The sequence below is a fragment of the Trifolium pratense genome, linkage group LG3 (genome assembly GCF_020283565.1).
Source record: "Trifolium pratense cultivar HEN17-A07 linkage group LG3, ARS_RC_1.1, whole genome shotgun sequence".
Classification (NCBI taxonomy): Eukaryota; Viridiplantae; Streptophyta; class Magnoliopsida; order Fabales; family Fabaceae; genus Trifolium; species Trifolium pratense.
Window position 1 is genome coordinate 47,993,434 of NC_060061.1, and position 15,544 is coordinate 48,008,977.

Here is a 15,544-nt window from a genome sequence, read left to right on the forward strand (position 1 = left end):
TTTTTTAGTAGTATAGATTTTACTGAAAAATATTTTTTAATAGTATTTTTTTATGTGAACAATACGGATGAGGAGAAGAGTAATCACCAAGCTTGTGAGTGTTTATATGTATGATTTCTCTTTTCACCCTCTCAAACTTCTCATTCCCCGCAGGAAACTTCGAAAAACGTTTTCTGAATTATTTTTAGTGCAAATTTTACCAAAATTTACACTGAAAAAAATTCGAAAAACATTTTCCCAAATTTTCTGTGTGTTTTGCGCAAAAAGAGAAATTCGGGGGGTGGGGTTAGAAATAATCTAGGTGGGCTTACTTTAAGACCCAATCCAAGTCAATTTTTCTTTTTTGACAAAACTAAATCCAAGATGATAAAATCATCATTAGATTTATGAATTGCATCCGCAAAATGAATTACTAATTTGGAGGATTGTGACTGATTTAAGCAAGGGATATATGACAACTATCAACAAAATCATCCCTACATGGATGGAATTAAAGACTACTCCCTCCGTCCCGTAATATAAGCAAAAAAAAACCTCTTTTTGATGTCCCAAAATATAAGTAAAAGATAATTTTTTTAATCCTAAAGTTACAAAATTACCTTTAGTCATAATTCACTATTGTTTAGTTTCTCAATAAACTTTTGAGTAGTTAGCTTATTTCAATATGACTTTTTAACTTTCATCATTCAAAAAGCTGATTTTTTCCATTAACAAGAAGTAATTATAACAAGGGTAATATAAGAAACTCAATTGTTTGTTTTGGTAAAATTTATAGTTTCTTAATAAGTGTAAAAACTTTTTTTTTTGCTTATATTCCGGGACGGAGAGAGTATGTATCTTGTATTATTACTGATTTTTTACCATATGTCGAAGAAATTATTTAGAATTAGGTTTTTGGTTTGTTAACGACCTATTTACTTTTGAAATTTCAATGTGTCATTAGCACGTGTTGCTTATTATGAATTTGAGACTTTGTCGTAGATATTATAGCTTGGGTCTCTTGATCTTCAGCCTTGTTTTTCCTTATGGCGGAGTACAAGAAGATTTTATGTGGCCTTCTTCGCGTCTCCGCAGTGGTGACTTTCGTTGTCTAGATTCTCCGTCGTTGTTGGCTTGCCTCATTTGTTCTCCAATATTGTTATTTTGTTGTCTTTGATCATTCTAGGATTGCTCCAATCAGAGTTAACTTCTAGTTCTCGAGGCCTTGCTAAAATTGAAAAACAAAAGTTAAAGACAAATAAAAAACGTAAATTGAGCACAGACAAAATCATAGATGGGTAAAAAAAAAATGATCATAGATGAGTCAAGCTAGTATTGCACTCTCGCAAGACAACGTGTGTTCTACATTGAGTTCAACCATACATGGCATGATTTTTTCAAATGTACGTTTTAGGAGGAACCAAGTTTGCCTCAATAGCTAATGGGTAGGGTATGGGTAGGGTACTATAGTACCCATCCCCATACCCGCGGATTGAAAAAATACCCGTACTCATCCCCATATTCGCGTGGGTAACAACTTTTGCCCCCGTCCCCATACCCTATGGGTACCTAGGTACCCATACCCGTACCCGTTATCCGCATTTTTACTAAAAATAAATTGATCAATTATAAAATATCATATAATTTTAATAGAATTAAAAAAATTTCAAGGATTTTAATATTGACTAATGAAAATTATAAACAAAATTATTATTAACCTTTTGTTAAAGTTCATATTTATGTTAAATATTCATATTATTTTTATATTATGTTATGAATAAACATTTTTATTAAAAATATGTAATAATTTAGTAGAGTTGTATTGTTTTAAATTGATTTACATATATTATAGTATAATAATATAAATAAAATAAATAAATATATATTATGCGGGTATGGGGCGGGGTGGGTACTAAGGTACCTGTACCCGCACCCATACCCGTTCATTTTTGCGGGTAATTACCCATACCCGTACCCATACCCAAAATGCGGGTTTTTACCCTACCCGTTGTGGGTAATTTTTGCGGGTACCCTCTGGGTATGGGTCAAATTGTCATCCCTATCAATAGCATGAAATAGTATTACTAATTTAAATAAAAAATTGAATTTGAAACATTTTTATATTATATTAGTTTTTGGTCTATAAATATATCATATTTTATTTTTAGTCGTATATACAACGCTAGGTGAAACCTTTAACAACATGATCAAATTTGTTGACAAAAAATATATGGAAAACTATATTGTCTGAAAATAAAATTTAGAGAGAGTAAAATCGAAAAATTGTTATGAATAATTTGGTGGATGTCTATTAAACATTGGCTCATTCCACTGACTCATTATATTGTTCTATAAATAGGACTTGTATTGTCATGTAAACACACACCTTGATGAGAATAATACAATCTCTATTCTTTCTCTCTTATCTTCTTCTCTCCTCTATACTTATATATTATTACTATTACTTATATTTCATAACAAAAATAATATAATTATAGATGTCAAAATGATAAAACAATCATTCTCGTGTAGAACTCGTTCTTTTCATCACTTTCTCTATTCATCCACTATCAAAATCTAATAAATGTACCAAAACAAAATCTAATGATGATTATATTCGTAAGACCTCTCCCCATTATAAAACTACTTCTATTTTTCTCCATATCCCTTAACACTCTCTTTTTCTCTTAATCTCATTCTCTCTCTTTATTATAAAATGAGCTTGTGATGAGGGAAGAGAGTAAGATTGAGAGAGAGTGAGAGAGATAAATAGAGAGTTAGGAGAGAGATTAAGAGGAAAATGGAAGTCAGGCATGACAATATAAATCATACTCGCGGGTACCCACCAGCCCCGTCTCAATTTTGACGGAAAAACCTAAATTGAGTGAATTTGAGTTCAGGTTTGTGTTTTCCGCGATTTTAAAACACGGGGGTGGGACGATAATGAAGACATTGATATTCACCCTGAATATGTCCTCGAACCATACCCACTTATAATGAATTGCATTTTACTCGCTTAAATTAGAAACCCTTAAATAAACTCTTAAATTACATTTTTTTTAAGTTGAGTATTAAACAAGTTGTTTACTCTATTTATTTTATTTGTTTCAAAAAATATATATTATTGAAAAAAAAATAGTTTTCGACTTTTAACTATTTCTTTTAATAAAAAAAAATACCAAAATACAATTCAAATTTATATGGAGGTGTGGCGAGATTGAAATACGCAAACCCAACGAAAATATCTAAAACCCATTGGATATTGATTTGAGGTTCTACTTTTTTTTTCATTAAAAATTAGAATGAGTTTGACGTTATCCAAATTTTATGAGTCTAAGTTTAGGGCGGAACCGGACTCATTGTAATCTCTATTGGAAGGAGAAAATACAAATCCCAATATGTTTAAGAGCTTGAAATAAAAGAGGAAAAGGATTTTTATTTGCAGATTTAACACTAATGGATAAAGAAAACCATTTTCAATCGGTAGTTATTTTAGTTAATGTCAGTTTCTATCAATCCCATCAAATGTTTGTGAATGAAAACATCCCATGATAATAGTTTGTCTTGTCGTTGCGTGAAATGTATGAACACCGAAGAAATTTTTTCTACAAGATTAAATTTCTAATTCAATAAAAAAAATTACGTTAATTTTAAGTTTAACTTTGATTAGTCAGAAAAAAAAGTTTAACTTTGATATTTAATTTTTATTTATTTTGGTCCCTTATATTTTTTTATTTTAATTTTTTAAGTTATAAATGTTAACCATTTTAGTGTCTTAAATTATAAATCTTCTTAAGATATTTTAGTTAGAGTATTAAATTGTTTGAAGTTTATAATTTAAATAATCAAAATGTCTAACATATTCATAATTTAAAGGACCTACAAACAAAAAAAATTAGGATAAAATTTTATAGGATTTCCAACTTAAAAAACTAAATTGAAATAAAAAAACTTAAAGATCAAAATAAAACTTAAAATTAACTTAAGAGATCAAATACATAATTTAGTCAACAAATTATGCAAAATTAAAGATTTCTTTCAATTATTTTTATAAGAAAATTTTCATTTAATTATTATGAACCACTTATAAATTTTTATACAATACAAAAAAGGTAGGGACTCGAATTATTGTTATTTTTTTAGGAACTCGAATTATATTATTTAAATACCCGTGAACCATGTGCTCATATGGTCTATTCAAATCAAAGTTGTCAAAATCGGACCGGTCATCGAACCGATGAGCTTACCAGTTCAAGGTTCAATTGGTCGGACCGGGGTTCAACCGGGTCGGACCGTTTTTAATTAAATATATATTTTAATTATTATATAAATAAAAATATATAATAATTACTAATATTCAATAGTTTCACACATTAAAAAGATAAAATGTCATAACGTCAATATAAAATAAAAACTTTAGTACATTAGACATAAATTTTTTAGTTCAAACCAAATTAGAAATTACATAATAAACTAATATCTAAAAAATATTCATTGACTATCAAAATTAGATGCAAAATATCAAAACTATTAACAAAAAAAAGAAAAATATTAAAACGAAAATAAAAATATAAAAAAGTGAGGCTAAATTTTTTTTTAACAAAAGTTCACTTATTAATGTGACAAAGGTTCGTTTTTTCTAAAAACAAAAAAAGTATGAGTTTGTATGTATGATGTTTGTCTAATATGGAGAGATTACATTTGCACTACACTATTAGTCCCACATTGCTAGTTTCACAAAAATTTGAGAGGTAGCTTAAGTATAAATAAATTGTGTAAGGTGTTGTTGAAGTATACACAGTGTTTGCAAATGTTTGTGGGGTTAAGTGTTCTCTCATTTAATAATGAGAGGAATGTTTCCCAATGCAAGTATAGTAGTAAAAAAATTATAAAAAGAAGCCCGGTTTTTACTGGTTTTGCGGTTCAATGCGCGATTTTATCCAATGTTTTTTTTAAAAAAATTCTGGAACCGTCAAACTGCATCGGCCGATTCACTGGTTCGATCGGTTTTTTACTGGTTTGTTTGCCGCCCGTTTTTCAGGTCAAACCGAACTGCATACATGGTCGGTTCACGGTCTGACCGGCCGCTCCGGTCCGCTTCTGACAACCTTGATTCAAACTCTTGCATCCAAAATAAAAAGTAAGGGCGGTAATATAATCCATATCTGTCCCCGTGAGCTTAGCTCAGTTGGTAGGGATATCGCACTATATGTGCAGGAGCCTGGGTTCGATCCCGGGACACTCCACTTATTCACCTTTAAGGTGGATTTTCTAGCCACTAGGCTACTTGACCTAAAAAAAATAATATATAATCCATATCTAAAGGGTTTTCATCTTTTCTGTCCTGATTTTGACGGAAAAACTTAAATTAATAGGGTTTGAGTTTGAATTTTCCACAATTTAAAGATGGAGGTAAGGTTGGTAATAGAAACATTGATATGTTTTATAAAACTTAAAACATAGTGGTGAAATAAAGGAAAGAATAGAAGCCCAAGTTTAAGAATAAAAAAGTAATTAGAAAAGAGAGTTCAAGATTTTTTTTTCATGATCTTATAAAGAATTAAAAAGTAAGAACCCTGCTTCAAAAAATAAAGTAAGAATCCTAAAATTGCTAACACCCAAATTACGTTGGGTCATCACGAGGGAGCAGTCGGGGATATGATCATTTGCACTGGGCTCAAGAACAACTTTACAAGTAAGTTGAACACCACACTTTAACCCAAAACCTTAAGGTATTAGATTTATGGGTCATCACACTTATAAAGTGTTTAACCTCCAATTTTCTAAGCAACGTGAAATTTAACTCACACTTATCACAACAACTTATTCATCTACAAAACAATTAATCTCAAAATTGTTTCGGAGCTTTCACGTATTTTAGTCATGCGATAAAAACCCACAAAATAATTGCAGTAAATTGCTCAATATATATAGTAGTTTTGGGAAAGAAGGAAAAGTTAGTTGCGGTTCTCATGGATTGTTGAAATTGTATGGAAAAGAAATTTCACCATTTTAATTGATGTTTTTTTCTTCATATTTTTAATTATACCTTTTATTTATGAAAATAACATGTAATATTTAAGAAATTAAATAAAAATTGATGTGGCTGTCACATCATCATAATGGAGGAGTACATATCGATTAATGACGTGACATATCATCTAAATATTGAAGTAGAAAATATGAGTGGACCAAAAAGTTTGAAATTTTGAGAATAGGGAAACAAAAATTGTGAAAAATAAAATAGGTTGACCAAAATTGCGAATTTAATAAAATAAGGGCAAAATTACACTACAGGTCCTTTATCTTATTTTTTTGTAACACTTTGGTCCTTTATCTTTTTTTTTTGTAACACTTTGGTCCTTTATCTTTTATTTGTAACACTTTAGTCCTTTATTTTTTTTATTTGTAACACTTTAGTCCCTTTTTTGTAACAGTTTGGTCCTTTATCTTTTTCTTTTTGTAACATTGTGGTCCTTTATTTTTTATAAATAAATAAGACAAAGACCAAAGTGTTACAAAAAAAAAGATAAAGGACCAAATTGTTACAAAAAAAAGATAAAGGACCAAAGTGTTACAAAAAAATAAGATAAAGGATCTTTAGTGTAATTTTGCCTAAAATAAGGGAGACCATATATTTTTAACAAACGAGTATATTATATATACCGGAATTTTTTATTTCAATTATATTTTTAATATAATTATTATATGGCGTTTTTAAAAAAAAATTATATGAGTCTTGTTAACAAGTGTTTTGGGGATATATATTTACACTTGTTAGCATTTTCTTTATTATATTTACAATTTTTCTTTTATAATATTATTTAAATTTTTTATTAAAAAATCAATTAAATATCATTGTAATATATGCTAATCCCCTCCGGTCCTTTATATAAGTAACACTTTGAAAAATTATAACCGAGTACAATAAAATGCATATTTAACTAAGCACAATAGAAAATTATAACATGCGGTTATCTTTAGTCTTCTTGTTAGTATATTGTAAGAATTATTAATTAAAATTTAAAAGTTTACACCCCAGAGTCATGATTTTGGATCCACCACTGCACACACTTATTCGCTTAACGATAATTATGACACACTTTGATCTCTCAATTTAAAGCAATAATTCTTCGAATCGTTGAACTAATCTCCAAACCCGCCACAGTTCCCATATTACTACCGATTAAAGTATGGCAACAACCGTAGAATCTACATATTAATATCAACTTTCTTGTACTCATGATCCGAAGCTAGTCTCAAATCTTCTAGCACTCTCCACAACTCTGCTACATATACACATTGCACCATCCTAAATTCTTCTAAAAACCTCCAAGCCAATTACCATGAGCACCTTGTATATGAGCCCGCCACAACTTGTCGTTTGATTACCCTTGCTTCAGCTTGCTCCATCGGTATTTAAACGAACATATCTATTTGTTGGGTTATGTACGTCAAGAAATCAAGACATTGTATTTTACTATTGTTGTTACAACTTTATTATTCATTACAAGAATTAATGTAATGTACAACATAATCGTTGTCATGCTCTTCCTTAATCCCTATCCTCCATTTGCATAACATATGATAGCTAGCTATAGTGGCCTAAAACACGGACCAAGTATCTCTCAAGCCCCTTAGACATTTTTGGATTGATCCAATCATGGAAGTTTCATATTGAAAAAATTTGTAGTCCCCTCTCCACTAGCAACATTGCACCAAATAATCTTAGCTAAGGGACAATCTCTTAAAACTTACATGAAGGACATCTTCAACCTCATCTACACCAAGGCCCTCCTAAATTCATCTTGCTCTTTTGGTAATTAATTGCATGTTTTGTCTATAGTTTGGCTTATATGCAATTTTAGTTTCTTTAATATTTTTTTATCAAACAATTTTGGTCATTCTATTTGAAAAAGTAAAGAAATATGATCTTATACCACCTTTGTTTGGTTTGAAGGAAAGAAACTGGAAGGAAATAAAATTACAGAAATCGATGGATGAACTTGGACTAATCGTACTAGATAGATAGGTATCAGAAAGACCATAATCCTTTCATACGCTATTTTTGATCCAATCTCGCGCTTGGTCTGATCCTCTTTATTGATGGTCTTAAACCTGAGGTCCGACGTGATGTCATCTACCAGTCTCCTACTTCCTTGGTACGAGCTACATCACTGGCTCATTCATTTGACGAGCGCTACCTGTTACAGAGTTCGGTTGCACGAACAAAACCAATGGTGCCTTCCTCATCGATGCGGACCTCTCCGTCCAATTCACCTTCTTCTTCACTTACGTCAACTAAATCTGCTCTGCATTGCCGCCTCTCCTTCCGTCTCCTCCAACTAAGCCTCTGCCACATGTGAAAAAATTGTCGGCAACAGAAATACAACTGTGACGGGAAAAGGATTGTGCTTTACTTGCGATGATAAATTCTCGTGGAAGCACAAATGTCCGAATCTCCAATACATGATTCTGCAGGTGGATGGCGATGTTTCCTCCTCTGTTGTCGCCTAACCTGTTCCACCGGATCTTCCTTCGGATGATTCTCCAACTTTGTACCATTTGTCATTACAAGCTTATCATGGCACTTCTGGAAAATGTACTATCTACTTTTCTGGGTCGATTGTAGGCCAGACACCACCGTGCGCATTCTTATCGATGGTGGCAGTTCAAAAGCTGCGTAACTAACTGCATTCTAAAAACGCTTTGCTTCGTAACATAGGATCTGAATACACTTACCTTCGTTGCATAAACCCGAATACGCATGGTTTCAGAAGCTACGTTCCAAAAACGCCTTGCTTCGTAACGTAGGATCCGATTACGCTTACCTTCGTTTCGTTGGTTCCGAACGAGTGTTTTATAGTGCACGCACACCAGAAGCTTCATCAATTTTTGGAAAATTGAGTTGTGGGGAGAACATCTCAATCACAAAAATGAGTCTTGAATTTCAGGTTATGACAGAATTGGTTGGATGAGAATGAAATGCCCAAGCCAAACGATTGAAAAAAAAAAAAAAAAGATAACACTAAACAATGCTCAACAAAACACACGAAATTAAAAAGTAAACTATTTCAAATTTTGAAAAATTGATCATCCTAGGTAACTTACAATATTGCAATTGACCAATTTCTTCTTGTTTTCCATAGAAAAGCCAATGAGTACTTCCTAGAACATCTCAATCACAAAGATTACAAGATTGCAAGGAACGTTTGGTTGAGATGATGATGATGATGATGGAGTTTGTTTCTTGGTTTGTTCTCCATAGCTGAGTTTGTTAGGGATTGAAAAGAGTTTATAAGAGAGTGATGTTAGAGATGTGTGATTTGGGAAGATGGTTGAAATACTCTATGCAACTTCGGATTATATGTTACGAACCTATGCAAATTTGTATTGCAATTGACGAAATCATTATAAGGGCAAAATAGTCAGCACAGGAGGCCTAGAAATAATATAGAGGTCTAAAAAATAAAATAAAAATTAGTGAAAATTAAAAAAGACGTTGTTTGTTGCTAAAATTGAAGAAAATTCAAATAGGATAAAGTTTTGCTTATTTAGTGAAAGAAAGATTATTAAAAATGACATGAACAAATTAGATAACTTAGTAGTAATTAATTTTGTTAAACTATAATTATAATAATTCTAGATCAATTAAAAACATCCTCATAAATAAAAAGATAAACACTTTTCCTTCCAACTAAAAAACTGAACATTTTGAAAAAATTAAATTAAATTTTGTCAAAAAATAAATAATAAAATAACACCTTGCCCACGTTTTAAAATATCAATACATCAAAAAGTAAAGTGTCAGAAAAAGAAAAATACCAAAAAAGTAGGCAACGAGTAACCACGCGCTCTTGAGAGCGTGATTCAACCAATTTAGGTTCGTTACGAACAAACTCTATAAATACAACTCCAAATTTCATTGCGACATCACAGCTTTTTCTCGTTACCTAAACCTTTCTCTCTCTCTTGCAATCTCCTTCTTCCATATTCTAGAATTTTCCTCTACTTTCCCCTTTTTTTTTTCTCGGAACTTTTCCGATCTCACTGATTCCTGATTCTGTGTTCGATTCAGAATCCAAAAAACCACTGCAATAAGAGTGGTTGAAGTTTTTGATACAAAATTTGAACTGCATGAACTGGTTCGGGAAGCTGGTTTTATCATCGAACTTGAATTTCAATCACTTTGTTACTTGTTTGTTGGTATTTTTTCTCCATTTTTCTCCTCAATCGTTTTGTTGTCAGCAATTTGCGTTATGGAATCAGGAAATAAGAGTAACACCAAATTAACCAGAGGTTTGTTCTAATTTCATATTAATACTTAATTAATTATTTACTTAATCGATTGATTTCGTTTAGTTGTCGGTGATTGAATTTTGTTTGTCATTCACTTAATCACTTATTCTAAGTTCTAACTACTACTCTAACCATTTAAAATTTAACATGTGACAGTGCAGCGAAAACTAAATTTTGTATCTATTACATCATCTTACACGTGTTCAATTTTTAAGAGTTTGAAACTTTTTTTAAAAAAACAAAATTGATAAAATCAATAACTTTGTCTTTAAATTCATTGAGAAACCAAACTTTCTCTTATATTTCCGGAGTATTTTTTATTATAAATTAATATGATTCGAAATTAAAGGTTAAATAGCTGAGGACTTATATATGTAAAGGTCGGAGTTCAAATTATGGTCATTCCATTTATACACATAGGTTACTTGACAAAAAAAGTAAATTTATGCTTACATCAAACAATTTTATTTAGAGGAATTTGGTATTATTTAGTTGATATTTATGATTTTCATGAATTTAGGTCGGACTAATATCTAAAAATGGTACGTAGGATTTTACCTAAATTTTCAACTAATAGTTAAAAAAGTCTTGAAAAGAAAGTGGTGGGGCAATTTTCTTTTATGTGAAGTGAAAACGTACACGTCTAAGTTATTTTGTTTTAGTTAAATTGTAATCTTTTAATATAGTAAATCTAATGGATTGACATCTCACTTTTTGAAATTAAAAATGATGATGAAAAACTCGTTCTTAGTCAAAAAGTGTCTGCAAATTAAATTTTATTTTCAAAATAATATGTTAGATAAAAAGTGGAATGAATCTATATCATTTGAAAATGAAATTAATTGATTAATTGGGTATTTACTTATATGGTTTGTTATGTTTTCTCTTTTCCTATAGCTCTTTGCTATGGCAATGTTAGCAGTGTGCAAGAGAGGTCACCATCTGTTATTGTCATTGGTGGTGGCATGGCTGGGATTGCTGCTGCACGTGCACTTCAAGATGCTTCCTTTCAGGTATTTGAGCTGAATAAGTAGTATTATTTATGAATTCAAACAATAATTGTTCATCTAGAATGTTACTCTGTTATAGAACAATGATTTATATTGCCCGCGATTGCTTACATGATTGCAATTATCCGTTATTGGGATCGGTTGAATGAAGTAATTTTTTTTGTATGGCTAGAAATTTCACTCTTAAGGAGAATAAATGGGGTGTCCGGAGTTCGAACCCGGCCCCTGCATATATAAGTTGATGTCCTTACCAATTGAGATTTTAACTCACGGAGACTGGTTGAATGGAGTTTTAATGAGGTCTTGCATGAAATAAATCTAATATTTTATTATTCTAGTCCAATTTTTTTTGGATTAATCAACTGTGATTTTTATTCCTGTTTTGGCTCAATCTAAAATTATCCGTAAATAAGCTTCTCCACATTTAATGTTGTAATTGTTCTGGGGAAATGTCTTTTGGTGATATTTGCTAGTTTAGACTCAGGGTTGCTAGTTTAATCTTGAATATGCAAGTAATGAAGTAGCAGTAAATAAACTAACCATGAGCGAAAATAAACAGAACATTTAAAACAGTATTGTGTTACTGTGATACTTCTTGTTTAAGCTTCAAATTTCACACTTAACATACTAATTTAAGCTTCAAATCTATTGGTCAGGTTGTTCTCTTAGAATCTAGGGAAAGAATTGGTGGCCGAATTCACACTGATTACTCGTTTGGCTTTCCCGTTGACCTTGGAGCATCATGGTAAAGCTTAATTTCTATGTTCTAACGTATATGAATGTTGATGAGAACACAAAATGTTTTCCATTTATATTTTATTATTAAAAGGAACACTTTTTCTGCTTCAGGTTGCATGGTGTTTCTAAGGAGAATCCACTTGCTTCAGTGATTGGGAGACTGGGGCTACCCCTTTACCGTACAAGTGGGGATAACTCCGTGCTCTATGATCATGATTTGGAAAGGTAGATGCATAGGTTTTTAATGATATATTAGTTTGCAAATTCTGCTACACTTGCATAGTAGATAATCATTTCAATTGTTTTAATTGACCACGTAAATATTTCAATTTTTTCTTGTTGTCATGAAAGGTGGAATTTATTATATGATAGTTCTTTTTGAATTGAAATTCTTTACCTTCCTACAGCTATGCACTTTTTGATATGGATGGGAATCAAGTTCCCCAGGAATTGGTAACAAAAGTTGGTGAAGTATTTGAGACAATTTTAGAGGAGGTTTGTCATTTTCTTATTTATTCTTCTAGTTATTTGGTTTACACAGACAATTGCATTTGCACTCTATTTCTGCTTTCTGATAAAATGAAAGTTATTTTATTTGGTTAACCTACTGAAATCCATTTCCACAGTAAAAAACTAATTTTCCAAATCATCACTTCTAATTTTTTATTCTACTTATTTTTATTGCGAGAAATCTCTGAAATATTGTCCTTGACTAAATGCAGACAAATAAAGTAAGAAATGAATTCAGCGAAGACATGTCCATACAGCGTGGTCTTTCCATTGTTTTTGAAAGGAAGCCAGAATTGAGGTTATTATTGGCTTATTATCTAATTTAATTTCCTTGACAGGGTGGTTGTTTTTTTAAGCTGTAGTATCATAATATGATTTCCACTCTAAAATTCAGGTTGGAGGGGCTTGCCCATAAGGTACTGCAGTGGTATTTATGCAGAATGGAGGGCTGGTTTGCTGCTGATTCTGATACAATTTCACTGAATGGTTGGGATCAGGTAATTTGAAGATATTAATCTTGCGTTACCAGTTAAATTCCCCCTGCCCCACCTTCTCCACCTTAATTTACAAACTAAATGATCTACTCTCTTTGTTACATACAGGTAGCTCCTGTAGTGAAAGAAATAATTTGTAAAGTCGTCTCATAGCCAGGTGCATGAGTCTCCAACATGCAGCCTTTCTATGACCGATCATCATGTAAATGTGTTGCCTCATCTATAAATAGGAGTATGCATCTAATTTAAATATGGAAAATGCTAAATAGTGCCCCGGGGCACTAGTTAAGGAAGCTAAATATAGTAAAAGTGTCTTGAAACTTGTGTAGTGACTTTTTATAAGTGTAAAAAGTTATCTTTTCAATACAAAAATTTCTTTTTTTTGCTTCCTTAACTAGTGCCCCTTGGGCACTAGTTAGCATGACCCTTTAAATATAGAGAGACCAGTTCTGGTGATAAAAATGACCATTGTGTTGTTATGCATGTAAAATCCCCGGTGAAATGAATAAGTCAATCATAGGTAAATTTCATCATGGGAGGGAGGGGATATAGGGATGATGGCTTGGTGGTTGGGGTGTGGGAGTTATGGAGTGGAGTGGTAAGGAGGTCGAGGGTTTGATCTCCACTTCTAACATAATATTAGAATTTTCCGTTTCAAAACTAAAACAAAATCACACTAGGAGAGGGGTGATGGGTGTAAATGAATCTTATCATGCCAAGCCATCTTGTTTATGATTGTGAAATGCTGAACTTGGCACAATGGCTGTAGGGTTTTCAGTTTAATGAAAATGGTTCTGACCTTTGCATAGGCTTACCATAAAGAACAATAGAAAAAACTACATATTAAACAAACTTCACCTAGATCGGACCCTGATTACAGCATATTGCAAAAAAAATCTTAATTAACACAAGCATTTTTCTTTTGAATGTATCTTGCTTTCATATCTAATACATCATTAAATATGTTGTGACAGGAAGTACTTCTCCCTGGTGGTCATGGTCTTATGGTCAGGGGCTACTTGCCTGTTATAAATACCCTAGCCAAGGGTCTTGATATTCGCCTGGGTCACAGGTAAATATTAGTTTGAATTGTTGTTTTGAAATTGCATGTTCTGTTTTGGTAATTAAATTTACTAAATTTACTGGCATTAAAAATTTCCCTCATTTCAGGGTCACAAATGTTGTTCGGAGATATAATGGAGTAAAAGTGACGGTGGAAAATGGGAAAACATTCATTGCTGATGCTGCTATTGTTGCTGTTCCTCTTGGTGTCCTTAAAGCAAAGAGGATATCATTTGAGCCAAAGCTCCCGGACTGGAAAGAAGCTGCTATTGCTGAACTTGGGGTTGGACTTGAAAACAAAATTATTCTACACTTTGAGAATGTATTTTGGCCTAATGTGGAGTTCTTGGGAGTAGTTGCAGATACATCTTATGGATGTAGCTACTTCCTCAATCTCCACAAGGCTGCGCGTCATCCTGTCCTCGTTTACATGCCTTCTGGGCGGCTTGCCAAAGACATTGAAAAAATGTCTGATGAAGCAGCTGCTAACTTCGCTTTTGTACAGCTCAAAAAGATCCTTCCTGATGCTTCCTCACCGGTACGATACTAATATTTTCTTTTTCACTCTTCAATCATGCTAGAAAAATTAACGCTTCAATACTCAAATCAGTTACCGGTCTAAACATAAGATTAGATAAGCCTTTAGTCTTTACTGGAGGCCTCTAGCTCACCCCCATTCGGTTCTCGACACAGGCCACTAGTTTTATGACTTAACCTTCATATTGATACTGCAAAAATTGCATATATGAAGTTGTTTTCTATGATTTGTTCAGTCTAAAGACCTTAGCTTATTTTAGTTCCATGCATTTTAACTGGTAATTTTTTTCTACCATGCAGATTCAGTATCTTGTGTCTCGGTGGGGCTCAGATATAAATTCACTGGGTTCGTATAGCTATGATCAAGTAGGGAAACCACACGAACTGTATGAGAGGCTCCGAGTCCCAGTAGATAACTTGTTTTTCGCAGGGGAAGCAACAAGTATGAGCTATCCAGGGTCTGTCCATGGTGCATACTCGACTGGAATGATGGCAGCTGAAGATTGCAGGATGCGTGTGCTGGAGCGATATGGGGAGCTGGATTTGTTTCAGCCAGTGATGGGAGAGATGGCCTCATTGACTATCCCACTTCAGATATCTCGTATGTAAAATCGTCATTGGTCGCCACTCGCCACCATTCCTATTGGTCGCCATTGCTTCGGTCACATTATTGATTGACTAATTGCAACCATTTAGGCATAGTCTCTAAGTAAACGTCTCTTATGCAGTCATATATTGTGTGGTACTTAGTTAATGTTGTGAAGATCTGGTAATATATGAATATATTTAGCAAAGGCTATCCACCTCTATAGTTTGGATAAGCTTATCTGGAAATGGCAGATGTACATCATATCCACCTATATATAATATATTTTCATAATAATAATGCCTTGTACATTTTCAATCTCACCTAAT

The 15,544-nt window shown here is 32.4% G+C and overlaps 1 protein-coding gene across 1 annotated transcript; it reads left to right on the forward strand.

Annotated features, from left to right (window-relative positions):
• Positions 1 to 9,905: 9,905 nt before the first annotated feature.
• On the forward strand, positions 9,906 to 15,526 carry LOC123917285 (polyamine oxidase 2-like). The gene is made up of 10 exons (XM_045968967.1): positions 9,906 to 10,278; positions 11,176 to 11,291; positions 11,945 to 12,033; positions 12,138 to 12,251; positions 12,434 to 12,521; positions 12,749 to 12,834; positions 12,931 to 13,033; positions 14,005 to 14,102; positions 14,201 to 14,630; positions 14,930 to 15,526. The coding sequence occupies exons 1-10, from the start codon at positions 10,239 to 10,241 to the stop codon at positions 15,236 to 15,238; spliced, it is 1,473 nt and encodes a 490-aa protein (XP_045824923.1). The 5' UTR covers positions 9,906 to 10,238; the 3' UTR covers positions 15,239 to 15,526.
• The last annotated feature ends 18 nt before the right edge of the window (positions 15,527 to 15,544 follow it).